The 22,578-nt window shown below is 37.3% G+C and overlaps 2 protein-coding genes across 6 annotated transcripts in view; one reads left to right on the forward strand and one right to left on the reverse strand.

Moving 5' to 3' along the window:
- The window catches only part of CELSR1 (cadherin EGF LAG seven-pass G-type receptor 1), an 81,085-nt gene extending 75,945 nt beyond the window's left edge, over nt 1-5,140 (forward strand). The window contains exons 29-35 of one of the 3 annotated variants that reach the window (XM_053462153.1): nt 8-133; nt 1,159-1,295; nt 2,019-2,107; nt 2,422-2,589; nt 2,734-2,976; nt 3,412-3,676; nt 4,533-5,140. In XM_053462153.1, the coding sequence (XP_053318128.1) occupies nt 8-133; nt 1,159-1,295; nt 2,019-2,107; nt 2,422-2,589; nt 2,734-2,976; nt 3,412-3,676; nt 4,533-4,557 (1,053 nt within the window). In that variant the 3' untranslated portion in view covers nt 4,558-5,140. The remainder of the gene's footprint in view (nt 1-7; nt 134-1,158; nt 1,296-2,018; nt 2,108-2,421; nt 2,590-2,733; nt 2,977-3,411; nt 3,677-4,532) is intronic. The other 2 variants (XM_053462154.1, XM_053462155.1) reach the window with 2 other exon arrangements.
- Nucleotides 5,141-11,326: 6,186 nt separating this feature from the next.
- On the reverse strand, nt 11,327-22,578 carry TRMU (tRNA mitochondrial 2-thiouridylase). 3 transcript variants are annotated; one of them, XM_053465054.1, is made up of 12 exons: nt 22,432-22,568; nt 21,599-21,828; nt 21,183-21,348; nt 20,968-21,074; nt 20,609-20,731; nt 19,494-19,666; nt 18,909-18,962; nt 18,759-18,825; nt 18,069-18,169; nt 16,398-16,542; nt 12,679-12,761; nt 11,327-11,782 (listed from the first exon to the last, which is right to left on the reverse strand). In XM_053465054.1, the coding sequence occupies exons 3-12, from the start codon at nt 21,323-21,325 to the stop codon at nt 11,627-11,629; spliced, it is 1,152 nt and encodes a 383-aa protein (XP_053321029.1). In that variant the 5' UTR covers nt 21,326-21,348; nt 21,599-21,828; nt 22,432-22,568; the 3' UTR covers nt 11,327-11,626. The 3 variants fall into 3 exon arrangements, with proteins under 3 accessions (XP_053321029.1, XP_053321030.1, XP_053321028.1); XM_053465055.1 differs by lacking the exon at nt 21,599-21,828 and having other exon boundaries at nt 19,494-19,607; nt 20,676-20,731; nt 22,432-22,578; XM_053465053.1 differs by lacking the exon at nt 21,599-21,828 and having other exon boundaries at nt 22,432-22,577.

Consider the following 22,578-nt stretch of genomic DNA (forward strand, 5'->3'; position numbering starts at 1 on the left):
GTCATAGGGTCTCTTCGTTTTCTTTTTCCACTGTGTCTTTAATAAGGAAGTCCGCAAGCACTTAAAGAATACTTTTAGTGGAAAGAAAGCTCTAGCAGACGACTCCACAACAACAAGAGCCACGTTGTTAACAGTAAGCAAGTCAATGTATAAACTGCCATTGTATTCATTCAGTTCCATACTGCCCTCTATAGGCAAAAATATGTAACTGCAAAAATGTTTTAACCATGTTTTAAGAGGATGAACAGACATATATAACCTTTTAAACAATAATATTTGTCGGTAAAGGATACTAAAGAAAGAGTGTGAGGGCACTGGTTTGGATTCAATTTTATTTTGAAGTAGGACATAAATTAAACTGTCCTTTCACTCCATGACCTTCTTCCATCTTTTAAAGATGTAAGAAATTGTTTATAGGGATTTCCAAGATCAAGAGGGCGGTGTCAATGTAGTCTAAATTACTTTATTTGAAGAGAAAAAAAAATGTTTCTTTTCAAGGAATGAATGAAGAAAGGATAAAGAATTATAGTCTATAGTTGCAAAGTTGTGGAATGTAGCTTATAGTAGTCATATGTTTTGTAATAGGATTAATTTTAATATTTAAAAATAACTGGTGCACTGGAGGGTAATTATTTTTCTTTCACAAACATTTTCTATGATCACTTTAGTAGTAACTAAGAACCTTGAAGATTTTGCCATTCCGTAGTTGGGGTCAGTGGAGTTTATCCATCATTAATCTATTTAAAAAGAAACAGCAGATTGGAATATAACACCAGTTGGAATATAAATGCTCAGCTGCTCCAGTGTATTTCTTTTCCAAAACACACACACATATATATATATATATATATATATATATATATATATATATATATATATATATATATATATATATATAAGAATATATCTTGGATTCACCTCGTCTACCTGATGAGGGCCTGTTCTTATGCTTTGTTTATTTTAAGGGATTCAGGCCATTTGTAGGGAAGGTAGAGTCTTAGTGCCGGAAGTAGGGCCACAAAAATACTCTGACCTATTTGTCTTTTTTTTAATTATTATTATGTTTATTCATTCATTATTGTTACAGTACACCTTCTTGCTTTCAACACGATTATTAAACAACAAACAAATGACATTAATTATAACTTTTTCCTAAAGCGAACTCTAAACTGCAACAATACATATATGGATGAGCCAAACATGTACAGGACAGGCATCGGAGAGTCCACTGCCTCACTGGAGAGCACCGTCAGGTCAGCCAAGAGCCACAATAGCTACCTTGCTTATATTCTCAGGTAATCCGGTGGTGGGTGCATGGCGCTTGGGTTCTATGCTATATCTTTTGAAGAGAAATCGCCCCCTACAAAAAAAGTAATTTGATATTAGCTGAAATATTTACATTAAAACCTCCACCAACATGAATGCTACATGTTTTTATATCATCTTAACAATAGGTGTTCTTTCTCTTTAATATTGCCACAGGAGTTGTTGTGGCCCTATATAAAATATTACATGTTGTTTTGAAAGTGTTTGATATGACTGGTAATCATAGGTTCATTATGAATGAGAACATTATAGCAGTCCATAACTTAAGAAAGTTCTTGCAGTTGGCCCCTAAAAGCCCCCATGACTATGCTTTAAACATACCTAAGTAGTCTTCAGAACCTGCAATCTAATGAGTTTCAGTTAACCTATGAAGGTATTGTCCTTACCAACTGCAATGCTCATCTTCTTTTCACAGCTAACACAATGCAATTGTATACCTCCAGAAATCACTAACAAACACTGTCTCTATTCCTGCTGTATTTTAATTTAAACGCTATACACAAGAAAACCCAATTTCCTGCCAATTATCTGTTTATTGCTCTTTTAACAATATTTCACTAATTTGGCTGTTTGCTTGAAATCATAAACCGTGCATGAATTCACACAACTTGCAAGCAGTGATTTTAATGGGCGTTTTGTTTGTGGTTAATTGTGTCCATTGATAAAACGCTGGCGTTTTTTTCTAAATTCAGAGATGAAGCTGCCCAGAAGCTTAGCACGTCTTCTGGACAAACTCGGGCTGAGGTAGATTCCTCCTTTTTGCGCAGAGCACGCTCCAATGGTATGTAATTCAATCAATATGGATTTTTGGTTAAATGTTTTTATATTTCACTGTAATGCAGGGTACTTGTTTTTCTTTTTCTGATTTCTGATCTATTTTCTGGTTATTTGCCGAGCATCTTTGAAGAGGTACTTAATATCTCCTTGAACAAAACTAAGCATCCACTTTACCTTCGGTTTAGACAGTACTGTGGTCTTAGAAACCAATTTGCCAGCCAAACTATTTTTGCTGTATTCCAAGCTGATAAAATTCTGTTGGAAGTGCGAAATGATGTTTCATTGTGTTCTTTCATAACTCTGGTTGCTTATTTGTAGGCCATGATTCTGATTCAGACAGCGAGCTCTCCCTTGATGAGCACAGCAGCTCATATGCGTCTTCACGTTCCTCGGACAGCGAGGAAGATGGGATTGAAACTGAAAAACAATGGAAGCCATCAAGTCCCAAAAACAACGAAAGAGGCCCTGTCCACAGTACTCCTAAAGGTATTTAGAAGTACATTTCACAGTCAAGCAGAGTAATCTGTCTTTTATATAGGCATAACCCAACTAAATGATATTCCTAAACTTTCGTTACTTGCTTGTTTTTGAATGTTTGTTTGGTGAGATACATATGTTGGTTCCTTGCAGTGGATTCTATACCGAATCACATTAAACCTTATTGGCCTGGAGATGGTATGACCGCCAGTGACAGTGAGGATCAAGGTGGAAGATGTAAGTTGAGAGTGGAGACCAAGGTGAATGTTGAGCTGCATAACGAAAACAAGGTCAATCATTGTGGGGACACACCTCACGATAAAGAGAATGAGGCACACCTCAAGGATGGCAAGCTGGTCATCAATCAAAACAACCAGCAGCCGGAACTGAGAAAAGGTAAAACATCACAAAAGCGTAAATGTTTTTACAGTATAACAGCAGTATTTGACCTTTGGCAGTGCAACAATATTAATGCCAAGAGCCATTTAGCAAGGCCCAGAGAGCTCTACAGCCATGATGACCTGTTGCTGGAGCATGTTATATCTCTACAATATTCCGGAAGGTTCTAAGGAACAATCTAGTAGTTTAATTTTATATAAATATCTATATATATATAGATATATATATCTATATATATATATATCTATATGAGTTGAGCAATTGTTTTAAACCGTTAAACCAGATTGCTAGCAAGACAATTGCTGAATTTGTGTTCTACAATAGAATGGGCATAGCCATGCAAGTATAACCTCTGCTGGGGTAAAATCTGCTTTTTTGGGGGCAAATTGTTTCTTAATGCTATGGTAACTTTCTTTTTAACTTTTTTATTAGGTATTTTAAAAAATAAGGTAACATACCCTCCACCTCTGACGGACAAAAACATGAAAAATCGACTGCGTGAAAAATTATCTGATTACAATCAAAGCACCATCTCATCAAAGCCTTCGTCTCTGTGCTCTAATGATGGTGTCCGTCCAGTAACAGACCCCGGGATGAGTATTAAAAATGTTCAGAGGAATCACTCTCGAGAGCAAATTAATGGCATGGCTTTGAGTGTGCAGGTTGGACCTACAAACGGAGAGGCATCAGATTCAGAGTATGTATATCCAACAACAAAAAAATTATGGGGATACACCCTGGAATCAGTGGGATAAATTGATTCTTTTCAATGATGAGCATGTACTTTATATAATAACATTTAGTTTATGAACTTGTGTGATAAACTTCTGCGTACAACACGCAACACACAAAATATATGTAATGATTTTTTAATGTAGGATAATATCACCTTATTTATTTAGTTGTAAAAATCATTTTCTGATTTTATTTCCCAAAATATTGTGGGCATTATTCTTCTTCTCCATTTATAGTGTCACTATGCATTAAAATTTGATGCACATAGTATTTTTGGAAAACAGGTTTTGTAAAAAGAAAATGTAAAAGATAAAACTCAGTGCTTTCTTGTTAAATTTTACCCTTATACAAAAATGATTGGTCTATGTATTATATTCGACCTATAACAGAAAGAGACAACTCTACAATATATATATATATATATATATGGAGATTCTCTGTTAAATGTATGTGATTAATTTGCCTTGTGTGTATTCATTGATAAAATGTTTCTTGGCTGTTTTCCCTTTGGAACCCTTGGACGCTGTAAACCTAATTTCATGGTGTTCATTGGGTTAAACTTACTAGAAGTGTACGTTCAGACATCCTGTAGAAGGGTCTTTTCTGTTACATTTTGCCTATGTGTACATATTTATCATTGGCATAGTGCATGGTCCGGTCTTGATAGGGTCATCGTAAATGTTAGGTCCTGGTTTGGTCTTCTGTTTTTCCTCATCAAGCAGCATGAACTGGTAATGCATGATAACTAACACACAGTGACTGGTGTTTGGCTCCTGTACCTAACCCTAATCCTGCATGGTCCCTTCTTTCATGCACAGCGGCAGTAATGAAACCTCCATTTGAATCATCAGGAAACCATGAAGGCTGCTAGTAAACCGGAGTGCTGGTGGAAGTGTGGACCTCCCTGTGCAGAAGAGCTCACCTGTCAGCATTGAGGATGTGTTATTGCAATTACTTAAAATGGCATGCTTGTGACTGCTTTTAAACCAAGCAATGAAAAAAAGCCATTTATTAAGCGAGGATCCCTGCTCCAAAGCTCCATGCTGGACGCCAGTGCCAAAAGAAAAATCAATGAGACTCCATTGCCTTGGATGCACAAGACGTCAACGTTATGGATCTTGCTACAGAAGATCAGCAGTCACTCCAAGCCATACATGGAAACGAGATTGTCTTGTGTTCAGCCTGTGCTCATGACTTTGGAATACATGTAAATACAATGGATGTACTATTTTCAAATCAGCACTGTATAGAGAACCCTCCTGCATGGGGTCCAGCTTGCTGATTGTTACGTGTCTGTCACAATGTGACATTCCAGCCTACTGAACAATACTCACAGGAATGACACCAAGTGCCCTTCATTCATTTCACCACATTACAAATTGTCTTAAAAAGAATCAGCTTATAAATCTATGAAAAAACAAACAAACAGATGTAGATAATTTTATATATTTTGTATGGAGACTCTTACAAAGAAAAGCTCTTTTTATATTCATTTTTTTGTCACTAGTACTAGTTTTGTTTATTTGATACCCGCAATCATGCTGATAACAGATATTTTTCTAAAACGAAGATTGCACAAAGTTACTTGAATTTCATGCATCACAACACAAAGGTTCCCATAATAGAGGGTTTTTTTAAAGAAAATCACGGGTGGTTCTTTAAACAATTAACTCCAAATTGAAGATTCTTATTCTAGTAGTGCTCCAAGATAAATATGGTGTTCCCATGTGGCCCTTTTAAATGTCTTCGCCTTACTAAGACCCCCATTTACCTTGGCAACCAGTAGTAGGGAAATTTACTTTTCAAATCTATTCTTCCATTTTTGTTCTCGATTATCCGATACGTCTTTCTTGCTACTTTAACATTCCACCATAAATGTTCATTAGAGGTTTTATTAGTGCCAATGTCACTCTTAAAGTTTGGTGGCTCATTGATGTTTTAGGACTGTTTGTTTTGCCTGAAATGTTTATCTTTTCCTTCTCCATATTCTTCAATGTCACATTCAAGTTACACAGTCATGCTTACTTCCTAAGCTCCAATCAAGGGCTGATCATTTCTTCTTTCTAGGCTGTAGCCATTTGCAGGTAACTGGCAGTGACTGTAGCTACTAAATTCAGGGTATTTTCTCTAATACAAGGAGTCAGAGAGTAAGAAATGCCTTAACTTAGATTTTTTTTTGTTAAATTATGACATATTCTTATTTTCTTTTTAACCCTTCATTTGGAGGTATCCAGAAGAATATGCATATGTTGCAAAGCTCTCTGGTATTCAGATAGTTACAAATCCCTAACCCCTTCAGGTTTATGACCACGTGTTTGTTAGGAATATTTACACAGCCAGTGTATGATATCTGTATCTGAAATACAGACACAGCGGCCCACGCGAAGTAATGAATGCGTAAAAAACCATTGTGGGAAATATGCAGGTTATACTTTGGTGCAAAACCACTATGAAGTTGTAAAAAAATGTGATCTTAGAAGCTCTCACCTGTTTCTGTCTTCCATAGAACTACTGTAATATTACCCCTCCTCCTCTGTTACTGTAGCCTAGAATCCAAGGCTTTGTTTTACAGAGACTTTTTATGTATATTTTGACCCTAAATGTTTTCTTGGCTTGGGTATTTCAAAAGAAAAACAAAGAAGTGTTAAAATATCAGTTTTGTTGAAATTTTTAAAATTATTTTTATGACATACTTTTATGAAAAATATCAGACACTGGATTTTTTAACGTGTATTTATTGATGTATAAAACACTGGAAACAGTACAGATGGAAGATGGAATGGTAAATTAAAATTATGAATTTTTGAGTGTGTGTGTTTATTACATTGGAATACCGGTTTTAGCCAGAGAGGGCTGGTAGCCCACTCTGGGGGGGGGGGCAAAGCAAAGAGAAGGCAGAGAAAACGACAATTGACAAACAATACATGCCCTTCAGTCCTGTCCAATTTCCATAGCGAACTACAGAGACCACCTGTGAAAAACACAGAAAGAATCCCACCAGGGTGCAAATGTTACCTTGTTATTCTAGACTGTAAGTACCTTTATGAGGAATTGCAAATAAAGCATAGAAGAAATTCATGTCTGCAATGTATTGTGGATTTCACGAGATCACGAGAAAGGGGGGGGGGGGCGCAATTCTTCCACACCACACCAGTAGCCGAAAGAATGTTACATCTTAAATAAAGGAGATAAAAGCAAGTCCTGATATGGCAGAGAAAAGAATGGGGAAAGGCGCATCCCAACCTCTCCTTTCTTGTACTGGTTTGATGGTATTTATATTCTTGCTTTCCACAGTTTCACCAAGAACAATATTAGGGCTTCAGAATAACTAATATGGCAAGCTAATCAGCTGAGTACGAGTATGAGCTGAGAATACCTTGAAATGGGGTCACGGGCACATAGACTCCAAATCAGAAATAGATGACAGCTGTTCTGTTCTCTCTAGTGAATGGGCTTCAGATCTTCAAAGAGTATGTTTAAATGTACTTTTTAAGTAACTGAGGTTATTGTACTGGTGGTTATAATAATTTATGTAACTGCCAGCCTTTACACATTTGGATGATTTAGGATATGGTAGAGGAACTACCTCCTATTAAGAAATAGTAGTGAGTTTAGTAATTTTGGGGTGTACATGTCTAAATACTTATACATAACCATTTTATTAAGTGTTTTGAGGCATTTTAATTCACAGACCCAAAGTGCTATACAAATAGTTGCAGCTGCAAAATACTAAGAATTGTTACTGATTTTACGATACCTTTCTCGCCATTTTAGAAGGAAACTCGCTGGGCTTGGCCCTTTATAATGCATAATGAAGTCGCTCCGTTGATATGTTCAGCTGTGCCAGGTTAGTTATTACACTTTAAAGTTAAGTTTAGCGGTGGCGGAGAGTGTGTTTGCCATACTATACCCCTTGCCTGACCCGATAAAGCACACACTTGCTCTTTGTATGTGACCTGTAGACCCGCCTTACTCTTTTTGTTTAACCGAGGGTGTGGAAAGCAAATATTACATGGATTAAGTGAAATAATAGCTTGTAAATATTACCTGTCAGGTAAACCATTTGCATATACCTTATCAGCCAACTGTTTCAACTGTGGTGAAAATACCGGATTTTCTGGATTCTGACGACATACCTTCTAATCGATTCTTCTTTGCAATGGATTTTCAGTTATACTTCGGTGCCCTAGGAAAATAAGCACACAGATGGCTGTTCACGAAGGTCCAGGAAACATCCACGTTTGGTTATTAACACATCACTGAAATATTATCAGCTAGATCAGGTTTTCTCCCCTATTGACTCGGTGCTTTGAGTGTAGACAAAGGGTCTTTTAATGGACGAGGATTTTGTATGTTACTTGGCTGCCTTACTATTGTGTAAATTCACAATGCAAACAGACTCATGTGTACATGACCTTGCAGTGTTCAAGGTACACTAGGAATGGTAAAGGCAGATAATACTAGGGAACGTTTCATAAAATCTAAATACCCGGCATACCACACCTTGTCACGACTCCATTTTATTTGCTCTACTTCACTGGGGTTTCTAGATATCCAGCAACAACAAATTGTTTTAAAATGACCCAACACATTTTTCCGATAAAAAAAATAAATTCTATAGCTTAGTATACTTATTAAACCTATGTTCAGATTAATTGTTTTGCAGGCCTGCTTCACGTGTTTATGGTCCGAATGAAAATTGCATTGGCGGCAGCTGCTTTTGGTAGACGTGAAGGTTGGAAGCTGGAAGCCATTGTTTATTTCTTCGTGCTTTTGGCCTGATAGTAAAAGAGCTACTAGGGTGTTTAAAAAGTATTCCCTGCAACAGAGGGGTCTTAGAAACTTGATTTTGTTTTATTTCAATGGATGCAGCTGCAAATCCTTTGAAAATGTGAATATAATAAGCAAAATAAAATAAAAAATACAAAAAGTTGAATACTAATGGTTAATTAAAAAAATAACAAAGAGGATTCTCAAGATGTAATAAAATAGGGTAATGGAGCTGCTAAGATCTGGGCTCCAGTGAGATCACACCGAAAGGAAAGAAAAAGACAGCGCTAAAATGAATCAATGCCACAATATAATATATATATTTTTACAATATATACAATATTTTATAAATATATAATGGTATTATTAGATAGGATACATTAATATATTGTATTTGTTTCCTGTATATGTTTATTGATCTTGATTTATTTATTATATATGTATTGAATAAAATATATATATATATATATATATATATATATATATATTTTGTGGCATTGAGTCATATTAGCACTTTTAAAGTTTTGTTTGATTCCTAGTTTATGGTAAAGTGTGCAGAATATAACAATATATAGTGGTAAAAACAAAACAAAAAGATATGCCCAAAATCAAGCAGACTATACGCTGCTCAAATATGCCATCCCTTATGAGCCTCTGATGTAATTGTTTGTGAAGCTGCAACTCCAATCACCATTGTCATCATTCTGGCTGAATGTGATGGTAGTTGTAGTCCATAATAGCTAATTGGTCCAATTTTGGGCTTCAAAAGAAATAAATAAAAAAAAATTGGACTCAAGTATTCTCAAACAAGCTACAGTCGGTCACATACTGATCAACAGACTTCTCCACTACAGACACAATAATGTATAAGTAGTGATAAGAGATGGCCTATGGGATAATAGTGATTTTATGCAGCAAGAGTGAAACAATAGGGCCCAAAGACCTATTAATCAACAATATCATATAATGCAACAATGGCAGTGCTGACACCATGTTGGAATGTATTACATTATCAAATGGATCCCTGGCAAAAGAATAAACACAACATACATAATACAGAAAGCATCAAAACAGGTACATTCAATGCGATTCCTTTAGTGGCTATCATTGTACTGTATCACACATGATGTCACAAGCAGGTCAAAGGGGGTTTTAACTTATATACCCTCAACTGGCAACCTAAAGAAACCATCTGTCATCCCCACCTGCAAGCTCTCAATACCACTGAGCTCTTACCCCAGTCTTGTTGGTGCAATGTTTCCAGGGCTTCCCCAGATGCTTGGACATCCTAGATGTTTATCATGTGTAAGTCTTCTTTTCAAAGTCATCCGTGGATATAGGCTAAGATGTCATACCCTAATGTTCTACTTTGGTAAGTGATCCTGCACTAAAATTGGTTGTATGGAACATTAAAAAGATAAAGGCCCCGAAGTTGAAAATTGTTTTACAAGGGTCTCATGACATATATTAAACTGTACCTCTGCCATCTCCACAATCACATACTCACTCACCTCCCGGTGCCTCCTGTTTACCCTTAAAAACAATGCCTCCAATGTATGTTTCAATAATGTATTGAATATGTGATCGGTGCTCCACTGTGTTTATAGCGCGCCACCTTATGTCTAATAAATATTTTCTTGCGTAATGTTTTCAGGCAGCAGCATATTAGCCATTCGTGTGATAAAGGAGAAAAGTATTTTTCCATGGTACTTCCCCCAAAGGCAGCCACTAATAGATTCTTCCCATAAAACTGAAAAAATACATCATTCTTCAATGTTCACACAGCCTGTTTTTATGTAACTAAACCTTCAGAGAAAAGAATAAAATGACAAATATGCTAAGATTTATTTACAGCAGCTTTGATATATTTTATTTGGGCACAGGTTTTACAGTGAAACCAAATGAAATACATTGCCGATTCTTCTTGTAGTTAGGATTTTCAGGGAAAGTGATTGTTTGTCACCTGCATTCAGAAGCATCGGCATGCAGCTAGTTATTGAGTTATAACATCCATTAGCAGCTCACACCTCTGCACTAAAACAGCGGAAGTATTTCACACAAAATAAAATAAGAAGAAAAGAGATACCAGAAAGCCATGCCACAAAAAAAATAAAAATGTATCATACAATGCAATATCTAGCACTAAAACTTCCATGCAGAATGTAGTTGCACAATAAACACTGCTCCAATGTACAGAAGGAACTTGTTTATGAGACATAAAAAACATATTTAATATTTGAAATATGGAAAATAAAGACAGCAGCACACAAAATGCATATCAAATCACATCATCAGCCAAGGCATCTGCTTACTCTGATCCCATTTACCAAATTGGAGATTTCCTAATCATTTTTCTCCCACATGTAACACTTGGGGATTGCCAATCTGATCAAAAAGCCAATATGTAAGCCAAAACGCACTTAAATATAAAGACCGTACACATGTTGAGGTATGATGGATTAATAAACTGAATGGGGAAAAAAGTGAGACAACTTATCCTGTTGATTTTGCGTCCTATGTTTCACAGTTTTCAGACAAATATGGTCCATAAAGTCATACCTGAAATAGATTCATAAAATAATAATATACTAATCATTGTTTCCTTATTTTAGATGTAAACCGTAAGTGTGTATTATTCATATATGTATACCGTTCAGCTCTTGCATTATACATGGGTGCCTAGTATTCTAGTTTTGTAGTTCCCGGTTTTTTCATTTTCAATAACATAGTCAGGGAATTTAATGTAGATTTTCATTGGTTTCCCATGACTATATGTGAAGCTTGTATTGGAATCCATAAGTCTTTGTCAAACCTTAATAGACCAAAACATTCAATCATTAGCCAGTGTCTAGAATTTAATAGAAATTATAACAGTGTCAATAATAAAACAATTTTAAAAATGCATCATTTATTCTTCAGCAGAAAATATATTTTCATGCCATTGTTCAAACACACATGAGTATAGATTGTCTTGAACACAATCAATGATTGTTTATAAAATGCCCCGGAGTTAGTATGCCAGTCATATCTGTCAGAACTTGTGCCTTAATTAAGGTAGAGACAGTGTGTGCTTTCCTTCCCGCATAATTCCACGGCTCAGATTTCATAGAATTCTTTCAATTTGCCAGGAAAATAGGAGCCGTCAGGACACCGGATCCATCTCTTCAACAGCCTCTGTCGACACACTTGCTGCCGATTTCATTCTTTGCTGGCCCTGCTGCAATGTGTGCAGCGAAGGGCCCAGTCTCATGATCTTGCCACTTCCAAGGCATTCCTCCCCTTTGTAGAAGACTGCAAACTGGCACAGGGACGAGAAATCAGTACATTGTTGGTTTTTAATGTAAACATACCCCATTGCGCACACAAACTGAAATGGAATCAAATGGATTCAGGCAAAGAATCACAAAACACATTTCCAAGTCCTAAAGTACACACAGAACAGATATTAAAGAAAACAGCTCCGTGCAAGTTGTTTCATGAAGACGCCTCTGCAACCCTGCCAGTGTTCACATTACGATAGCTTTTATGTTGGGACACCTACAGCTCTAATCGTAAAAACTTTATAGGGAAAAATAGTAACCCGTGTTGGTCCTACCATGGCAAAAATGAATTGCAATGCTTTATTAACTGGAATAATTTTATGGTAGCCAAGCAGCTCTGCTAATCTCACAACCTATGGGGTTCCTTGACATGGCAGGTAAGGTGTGTGGCTTGTCCAAAATGTAGTACCAAAGGCTTAAGATGATTACATTTATACAATAGCGGGTTCAGATTTGAGCCCTGGCAATTTGTTTAACTGCTGTATTACTGACTTTGAATCAGTAAATGATTCTAGTTATGATATTCTGGTCAGAATTGCATATGATACTGCAGGAGTAAGAGTTGGCTTTCAGCAAGTAGATGGCAGCAGCGCATTAAACAGCACAGAGCATGTCTCTAAATTTGTAACATTCAGTTATAATTTATTTGTGCCAGTAAAATGGGGATATCCTTTAAAGCTGCCCGTTGTATTTGGAGTATGAGATCCCTTAATAACCTGTAAGCCATGTAAGGCCATTGCCAAGTATTTAGAAACAAATGATGTTTTACATAACATAAAATATACCCCCCCCTTTACATTCCTACATTCCTAGAGCAGCCAATAAATCCAATCAAAAAGTTTTAGGAATGAAAAGAAAAAAGTATAAAGTCTACCTGTCCAGGCGTCAGCGCTCGGATTGGCTTGACCAACGACACCCATACTGAGCCATCTTGGTTTAGCGTCAGCACACACGGCACTAGAATATAAGAAAACCCCTCAAATTTGGCATTGCAAAGATTGAGACAGGCAAGTAACGCCACCAAGATAATGATTCCTTTGTTAAACAGATTGACATAGCATTCTTGAGTAAAGACATTATATTACATATACACACACAAATTAGAATAAGCACGTGTGAAAACCTGAATACAGAAGCCCAGAAGAGGAGATAACAGTAGGAGAGATGCAAGTCATCGGAGGAACCAAGAGGGCGGTTGGGATTGTATATGCATATGAGAGTAGCAATATGGAGGGGTGGAGAGTCGCTTTCTTCTGCACTGGCACAGTGAGGCAGCAGATGAACAGTGGGGATAGGAAAATTAGTTTGGCAGCAGTGTTGAGGAAGGATTGGATCAGTGCAGGGTGGAAGAAGTAAGGGAGACCAGATAGTAGGAGTTGCTATAATCCAGACTGGATCAAGGGAAGGTTTCCTTAGATGAGAGAGAGATGGTAGGACAACAAGGTCAAGTGGGCAGGTGGGAAGACAAGAGGGTGTTAGAAACCTTACTAGGTATAACAGGACTGAGGGTGGGTTGTGGTAAAGAGAGGTGTTGAGGTACAGTATAAGTAGCACCCTTGGGGTGGGGGTTATCTCTGATATTTTGCATGTATTTTTAAAATGGGTAGTAGACCTTGGGACGCAGATGGAGAACAGAGGTATAAGAGCAGAGCATAAGTTTGTACTAAAGTCGTCAGGTAAACGCAATTTACTCCACAGAGGCTTAGTGGTGCGCGAACACCTGGAGGCAACGGGACTGTGTGGAATGCCTTTGCTGAGGCGGGAGACGGCGCAGTCACAGAGGCAACCTCCTCTAGACCAGAGGATAGCATGTGTTGGTGGTGGTTTGAGTAGTGGGGGGTAGAGATGGTTGAAAGGAGAGGCAGAATAGTGTTTGTTAGCTGTAGAGGGTTAAGTTCATAGAGGTTTTGGTAGGTTTGTGGTGGCTGTTTAGGTAGAGGAGGTGGTCCAACGATTTAGAAAAAGGACTATAAGCAGCAACCAATAAGACCTAGGCCAGTGCAATGAAAGGAGTAGTAGGATATATAAATGCACAAAATAAAAATTCCCCAATTTACACAAACAAAAGTAAAGCACCAAATGCATTTGCAAGTGATGGTAGCACTGAAAACTGTAGAAGAAACGCTTCTGTTTTAGGTTTCTCAAGAGACAACATCACTACTCTGTCCTTTAGCAGGATAGCAGCCACAGAGGAGGTGGCCGGGGCACTAATTTATATATACACACGATACATTTTTTTTTTTAAAAAGGAGGCCGTGAAAAATTCAGATATCGATGTCAGATCGGCTGAGTTTGTCATCGTGAACCGTTTTTAAGCCTATGGGTAATGACAATAATAGTAATAGTAAAAATTCCATGGCTGCAGTAACATACAGGGACTGCATGGATTCTGATGTTGAAATGGTTCTACGATGGGAACCACAAGGCATGTTCCAACGTATAGCAGCGAGACAGTTAATCGTGGTTAGCATCATGGTTATAGTAACTTTTCTTCAAACTCCAAACAGTGTAACAATTGAAAAAAGCAGAACCCTAAACATGATTTCTGAGCTGGGTAACAAGACGTGACAAGCAGCGCATTTCTCTAGGATTAGCGCATGCCGTGGGTGCGTTCGCCAATAATATGATACATGAACTTCACAAGAGCTGCTATAATCACACAGAAATGCCAGCCAACGCTAACCACCATTACCAAAGACAAAAGCTAATTGCAGACAGCACCTTATCGGATGGCAAGCAAAACAAGTTATTTAACATTTGGAAAAGCTTCAGAAACATTACAATATATATATACGCACAATGAAAAAAGTTTTGTAGTGCAAGCCAAATCTTTATAAAAAAGAGCTGCTGAAATTATACAATTTTAATTATCACAGTTACAGAAAAGTGACACTTAAAAATAACAGCAAAGGACACTGGATATTAAAATTGATCTCGTATTCACTAGATGAGGTGGGACAAGCGTGTGTCCTTTAGCAATGCACTTTCTCTATGAAAGCCGCACTCCCGTCACAATATATATATATATAGTGTGAAACACAAGGTATGTAGAGAAAAAGAAATATTTAAAAAAGTTGATGAATATAGGTGATTTATTAATTTAATTTATTAATAAATAATCAGGACACAGGTGAGTTTGGTCCACAGGAAAGAAGTTATATCCATGCTGTCACAGACAGTCTGAGCAGCCATCAATGAAGCAGAGTCCTCTTGCCCCTCACCCTTTAAAGAGGGGAAAGCAGGGTACAGTGCCGACAAACTTCTCTTGTTGGTGTATCCTGTCATTTCTTATCGAAATCTCCAGTGCCCACTCCCTGGGTATTTTTGTGCAGGAGATTTGTTTCGCCAAGGTGAAAATGTATTTAAGGGGATTCTACAGGAAAACCCCAATGATCCTGGAAGGGGCCACCAGAGGAATAGAAAGTGCCCTCTCGGATATCATATACATTAAAGGAGGGCTTGACAGATTTGCTTTGAATCTAGGAGCCAGTTTTTTATTTATTTATTTTTTTTTATAAACTAATTATATATATATATATATATTCAATGACAAAAATAACAGACCTTAAATTTACACATAACAAAGACTAGAAGCAAAGAGATTTAACGTATGCAGATCACTAATATTCCCTGATGTGACAGGCTTTGCACCTTTTTCTAACCTCTTACTCTCTTTAAAGTCTTTTCTGTCTACTTCTTGCAATCTTTTTACCTTGTCTGTCTTTTAGATTCTTGCATGTGATTGCTATATCTCTTTCTGCACCAGACCTCCCTTGCTCTTTTTTCCTGTGGTTTTCAAGTCCCCCTCCCCTTATTCTCTTGCTGTCTTTTGCTTTTACCTTATTCTCATACCGGAACTAGAGAGCCAGAAAAGGAGATAAAAAGGAAAAGAGACTGCAAGAAGTGGGCAAAAACGTTCAGCAAGAGGAGGACAGAAAAGAATTAAAAACAGAAAAAAGGCATATAAATCGATAAAATATGCAAAAAAAGATATAGCAAAAGAAACTGTACAAGAATCAAAAAGGCAGAAAAGGGGATATCAATGGGGGAAAAGAGATTGCATCGCAGGACAATATCAGGTCTTGAGATTTAAATGGGCATTCTTTGTGACAGACACAGATGTACGTGTACGGACACCATGCCGGTCACTGCAGCCAGCACATCATCAAAAGTGAATTGTGCCACAGCAGACACAGTTTTAACACTAGTCAAGAAACAAATGTATCTACCATCCCTGCTGACAATAAACAGAAAAACTAGACTAATCCAGCCACATTTTCCATTGCATGGACAACAGTGAAAACCAAATCCATTAAAGGAGACCAGAAAGAGGCGTGTAAATAAATTAAACGTGATTCAGACTGTGTGGACTCATAATATATCATATGAAGACCCTGTATGAAACAAACTGAAGACAACTAAAATTAATAAGGATATTCTGCAAAGGACTGCGTGGCCAAAACATTGATTTTCACAGTTTTACTGGTGTAAGGCTTTGATAATAAAAGTTTTATATTATTAGACAGTCATAGCATTGTTAAAGTCACCTATACTAAATGCACATTAATAGACATGTAAAGTAAAAGAACTCACTGAGCGCCATCTGGTGTTGGAATCTGAAATGACACTCCATCATCTTATCCCTGATCAACTCTGCAGGTGGGTCTTCGGAGAGCCAGTGCACACGATCTGTTCGCAGCAAGTCTCTCAAGAGAGCTGGATGGTTTGTAGATGGTGCCTATAAAAAAAAAAAAAAAAAACATAAAAAATTATCTTGGCTGGCATCTCTTAAATATGCGGATAGGCGTAATCCTTAATATCACAAGTGGGCCAGAAGGGGAGAGCTCCCTTCTAATTGTTCTTTTATACAGTGGTGGCCTCCCAAATTGTATTGCTGATCCAGATGCTATGAAGTGTCAAAGACAATATCAGATAACTACAAAAACTACATAACAATGAGATACAGATTTCAGCACTCAAAAGATATAAAAGACAACAGCAATATATTTATAGGGGAGTCATGCCCGTATATCCCACTGAAAAAAAGAGTTGGATCTCTGTTTTAGTTTTTGTTCCTACAAAGCTGCATAAAACTAACTGAATGTCCACACATAACCAGGTACCCATCAGACAAGACAGTATGAAAAGAAATTGTTTGCATACATGATGGAAGCAATTATGCTGCTGTTGTCCTTGTGTTGCTACACCAACACACAGACATATAAAGGCACAATGCAAATACACAAATACATACAGATATCCTTAAAGGGCACAACCGCACTCAGATCTCCTACATAAACACACACATAAAAGTGAGAGTTTGGGTTTAACTCCCTACTTTAGTTTTTATCATGAAGGTCCAACACTGGCAGGTTTCTCCAGTAAGAAGGACAGAGCAGGACCTGTATAATGCATAATTGAACGGATGAGGAGACTTGGAAGAAATCAAATTGCTTTAAATATGTTTTATACAGGGCAGCCAAGATCACCCTGCAGAAGAAGCTCATTGGAGGTGGATCTTCAGAATGCATATTGAATAAAGTCTATATATACTTCTGCTGCAGGAGAGTGGCTCTATTCACCTAGAGGGCCACTTCTGGGCAACCACATTACCCAACACAACTCTATTCCTGCTCTGTAGTGTAAATGCATAAATTACACTGCAAGTGATGCCCCTTGCCACCAGCCAAAATTATAAAAGCTTTTAGGCAGTGTATGCTGAATAAACATAAAATACTTAATAAAGGCGGCCTGTCATATTTCAGGAAGAATTCCAGGTCCCAGAAATGCAACCATATTGTTTTTGCAGAATTCAATTAATTACATTATTAAAATCCTAGTTGCTTTAAGGCACTTGCTTAAACAGACACCACTGAATTTTAAGTTCCAAATAATGCTGTAACAAATGATAAGCAGGGCTGGAGAAGAACACAAATTTATCTTAACGACAAACACTGTTGTCATCAGCAACCTTATTGCATACGAGAGAGTTTGTTCCTGCACTCCCTATGGCGCTATATACTAAAATGCATAGCAAATGCCATAAATTGTTGCCGTTATGAATTCGTTTTTTTTACAGGAAGCCAGTAATAGAGATGAAATGCCCCAGACTCTATTGCAAAACAAAAATGTATTGCATTGGGACTTTAGTAGAGCAACTTTACATTTAACTTTAATTTGCACCTAGAAGTCAACCTGTCCACGAGAATCTTATGTTACAATGAATCGAGTCAATGGTGATGCTTATATATAGGAGCCACATACCACATAAACAGTCCCTGCGGCCACATCCTTATCCACAACAAACCATGCATCCCGCTGACCTCCGATTCTTGCCCTCTGTCCCAGGGTGAACAGGAACCAACCTATTGAAACAAAATAAAGTCAAGATATAACATTTTATTAAAATGTTATCCTAAAAAATAAATAATTTACATACATTTATTAGTTGAGGGACAAGTGAATTAAAGCAATTGTGGCATTTCGTTACAAATACAGTGGCTGTATGGGGTGGGGGGTGTTTTAATGAACAACTCACTCAGTATAGCCAGTTTCTTTAGTATGGAATGCACAGCCAACACCTCCCTCGAGGAAATACCTAATACTGCATGTAGGTTATCTGATCATCGGTTAAGACCCCAAACGTTGCTATACACGCTATTCTACTAGCATGTATGCAAACGTATATTATATAATAATATGAGTACAAACTTAAACAAGCATGTTTTCATCCAGCTGCTATATATTTTGGATTCCACCCCATCCACCTAAATAACAGGTTCACTGAATAAGATTTGGTAGATACACAGTTACACCTTAAGTAATGGAAATAAACATAGCAAGTCTTGGAATGGAGAAAGGTGAATCCCCACCCTTCTATTCTTGTACCGGTGGGGATTGTAAAAATTCGGACTTGGGTAACTATCAAGAAAAGACGAAAGTTTGGATGCTCACCTTTATGAGTTCCCATGATTTTTCCATCCTCTATTGAAACAAAGTTTCCAGGCTGAGGTTCCAAATACTTGAACGACAAACATAGATTGCTATTAGAATTGCACTGCCATTTTATATTTCCGGTAGTATGATCAACGCGAAAGAACCAACCTCCAGTATGAATCTTTCGAAGTTCCTTTCTCCAATGAAACAGATTCCCATACTCTAAATATATATATATAAAAAACAAGAAATGAACATGGTTGTATAAAGTATCTCACAGTATTATGGTTTGAGACATGTTACCATTGTTACTCTACTCTCCTTTATTTCACTTTAGTGAATAAACCCTACTATATTATTACGGTAGGAAACCAGAAATGGCGTAACAACCAGGTTCTTTGATTGCATGATCAACTAGTTATGTCACAGCTAGAAGGCAACTTCCTGGTTCTATAAATTATATAGTATATATTTATAGTAGTGAATTGGTTTGTCACATGTAATAGAGAATAAACCGATACAATGTTATATCAAAGTTATCTACAAAATAGATTGGGTAGGAAATACCAACTCTCAGTAAAACCAAGCCATGTGCAAACTCCACTGCTCTGAATCAACGATGGATATGTGTATTTCCTAAGAAATATATGTCCTCTTTTTATATCTAGGGAGCATCCCAAATGCTTTTAAGTCGGTTATTGTCATTTATTGAACAGAAATCTAAGTAGAGAAGCACTGAGCGTGTTTTCTTGCCTCTTTTCTCTTTAAGACATGATGGAATCCAGCTTCTGCAGCTATTTTCTTTACAAAGTCCTTTGTTAATCCTCCAAGCGGAAACATGGTTTTGCGTAATGCATATTGGGAAATCTGACATAGGAAAAATGTCTGGTCTTTAAATTTATCGGCTGCTTGTAAAAGCTTTACATCTGTAAATAATAAAAAGAAGAAAAAAAAACTTAAATATAGGATTCTAAGTCTAATAGTAACTCCAGCACAGCCCAGGCTTTTGTGTAACCATGAGCTCTGTAGGAAATGGGTGACGGTAAAAATGTTGACCTAAAACCAGTATGCGACAGAGTTACATGTAAATGTAAGAGAAATGGCCTTCAGACAGATGTGGTACAGCCTAATTTACATGGGGTGCCATTAGGTTATCTATGCTAAACATAAGCCATGGAACAGTTTAAGATTTTTCTGCAAAAAGGGGGAAATGCCCCCCCCCCCCAAAAGTGTAGAAATCTTGTCAGGAACAAAGACAATAAATATTTTCAGAATGAGGTTCTTTGCCATGAAAAATAGAATTTTCAAGCTTATTACCAATCTTTGTTATGAAATTATAAAATGCTGTAACAGTATGGCTTAAGTGCTTAATTACAAAGGATATCGTCTTTTTACAAAGCTAATGAAAAAAAATATATCACCTTTAAGAAAGGTGAAAGGTTAAGAAAAAAAAACCAAAATATATATATATATATATATATATATATATATATATATATATATATATATATATATATATATATATATATATATACACACACGTATCTATTATTTATTACATATACACATACAAACACAGAGAAATGGGAGAAAGTTCTTGCAGCAGCAAAATCTCAAACTAAAAACCCTAGCATCCCCCTAACGACACAAAAACAGGATTGGGTTGTAGTTAATTAATGTAGTTAAGTAAGAGACAGCTTTGAGGTCCTTGGTATTACCGAGTATACAAGTTTTACATACATGCTCTGGACCCATTGTGTATGTTAATGTGGGGTATGCCTGTAGATACTCTGATTAATCCACCCGTACTGAAGCAGAGTTAGCCACAAAACAAAAATACGCAAACGAGTTTACGAATCAAAACCTACCATTTCTAACTTCAAATCTGTTCCTAAAGAGACTTGGTCTATGCTTAATATATTTCTGCTGAAATACCTCTTCATCTTCTTGTGATGTTCTAGCATAATGCCCAGTGGCAATGGCGTCAGCACCTATCATACAATAGAAATATAATACAAATAAGCAATCTTATTCTGATAACATGAACGAACACCAGTCTATCTGATACAAAACAGAAAACTAAATCTAATTGGAGCGTATATAGTTTATAGGCAACGTTTCCTCTTCTTACGAAGCCACCTGTCAAATAATTACTGGAGTTTTGGCACAGAGATAAACTAAACTCAAAAAGCATAATGAGTAGGCTACTAGCACATGAGACACTTACCTAAATTATCTATGGCATGGCTGATTAAATAATTAAACTTGATATGCTTGTTGCACAGAATGTCAGGGTTAGGAGTTCTTCCTTTCTCATATTCATTCAAGAAGTAACTAAGAAAAAAAAAGAATCAAACAGATCAGCATTTCAACAGAGTTCAAACGTACCTGTTATTTTCCTAGAGAATGCTGCATATTTATATAACGATCACTTAGAAGTACCTGAATACATCATGCCAATATTCCTTGACGTAGGACACTTGGTGGAAGGGGATATCCAGCATCTGGCAGACCTTATATGCATCCTCGCAGTCTTTCTCCGCACTGCAGACACCATGCTCATCCACTACATCCCAATTGTTCATGAATACACCAGTGACATCATATCCTGTTTAAAGACAAAAATAAACACTAATGTTTTACATAGAATATTTTAACATTGATGATGCAGCGAAAAACATCCGGGAACATAATGCCTAAAAAAATATCAACACTACAATAGCATCAGATGTTCAGGCAGATCAGTGAGGCAACTGATTATACTGTGGGGTATTCTATCACAAACAAGTAAGCATATAAAACACATTTATAATGGCATAATAGCATGTGTATTTAACGTTACTTTAAAAATACAATACCTGGTGTGTTTATTTCTTAAAAGGGACAATATTTATCTCCTTCATACTGCACAAAGTCATTATAACACTCTAAAAGTCAGTCGCTGGATGATATTTAAGTTAAAAATGAGCTTTAGTACGCAGTTGTGACACAGTCCTCATGATGGGATGTCTGGCTGGACTTGCATTGGGTCTTCAGCTCAGCATGTCAGCAATTTATTACAGGCTCTGAAAGTTGTTGCTGTTTGCTGCTGAAAGGCAAAATATGAAAAATAGTAAAGCTATGAAGTGATAAAGTGCTGAAATGCGTTGGTTTCACATGCAGCGAGTCTCAGAAACTGATGAATACCGGGAATGAATGGGATGGGCGCTCCACCATGACTTGGATTCGGCTACAGAGATCCGTAACGATGGTCACTAGTCAAAACCGGAGAGAACGGGGTAATCAGAGGTCTATAGATGAAGCGCAGCAGAGTACTTGTCCGATAGTGTGTCACAGAACTCCATAGGTCCGTGCAAAACATAAAGGAGTTTATTCGCTAGGAGGGTTTGCAAGCAAGTTGTAATTTCAACTCCCTGACTTCACTATTCATTAGGAAGGGCCAATAGTGGCAGGTTTCTCCAGCCCTATGTAATGCACAATTCAATGGGTGAGGAGACTAAAGAAATCTCACCGAGTTAACTATACATTATACAGGGCCAGCACTCCGAATAGTGAAGTAAAGGGCTGAAACCCAACTCTCCCTTTAAATGAATAAACACCGTTAAGACGCCAGTCCCAGCTTCACTCACATGTCCCCAAACAGACCTCCTAACATCACAGTGTGATGGTTAAGTCCGCGTGTTACTCTCACCTCTTCTCCGGAGCAGTAAAGCGGCCACCGAGCTGTCCACCCCGCCAGACATGGCACACACCACCCGGCGGACTGCCTGCATGTTGCCCTTACTTCCACACCGGGCAGAATGTCACCGATACTGCCGCTCGCGGAAGGTGCAGCGTC

The sequence above is a fragment of the Spea bombifrons genome, chromosome 4 (assembly GCF_027358695.1).
Source record: "Spea bombifrons isolate aSpeBom1 chromosome 4, aSpeBom1.2.pri, whole genome shotgun sequence".
NCBI lineage: Eukaryota > Metazoa > Chordata > Amphibia > Anura > Pelobatidae > Spea > Spea bombifrons.

Excerpts from the sequence above, each read along its gene's own strand:
- TRMU (XM_053465053.1), bottom strand. The coding sequence starts at position 22,513 with ATGCAGGCAGTCCGCCGGGTGGTGTGTGCCATGTCTGGCGGGGTGGAC. Across the intron at positions 21,349-22,431 it reads TTTACTGCTCCGGAGAAGAG|GATATGATGTCACTGGTGTA; the intron begins GTGAGAGTAACA and ends GTCTTTAAACAG. Across the intron at positions 20,732-20,967 it reads CCATGCCATAGATAATTTAG|GTGCTGACGCCATTGCCACT; the intron begins GTAAGTGTCTCA and ends ATTGTATGATAG.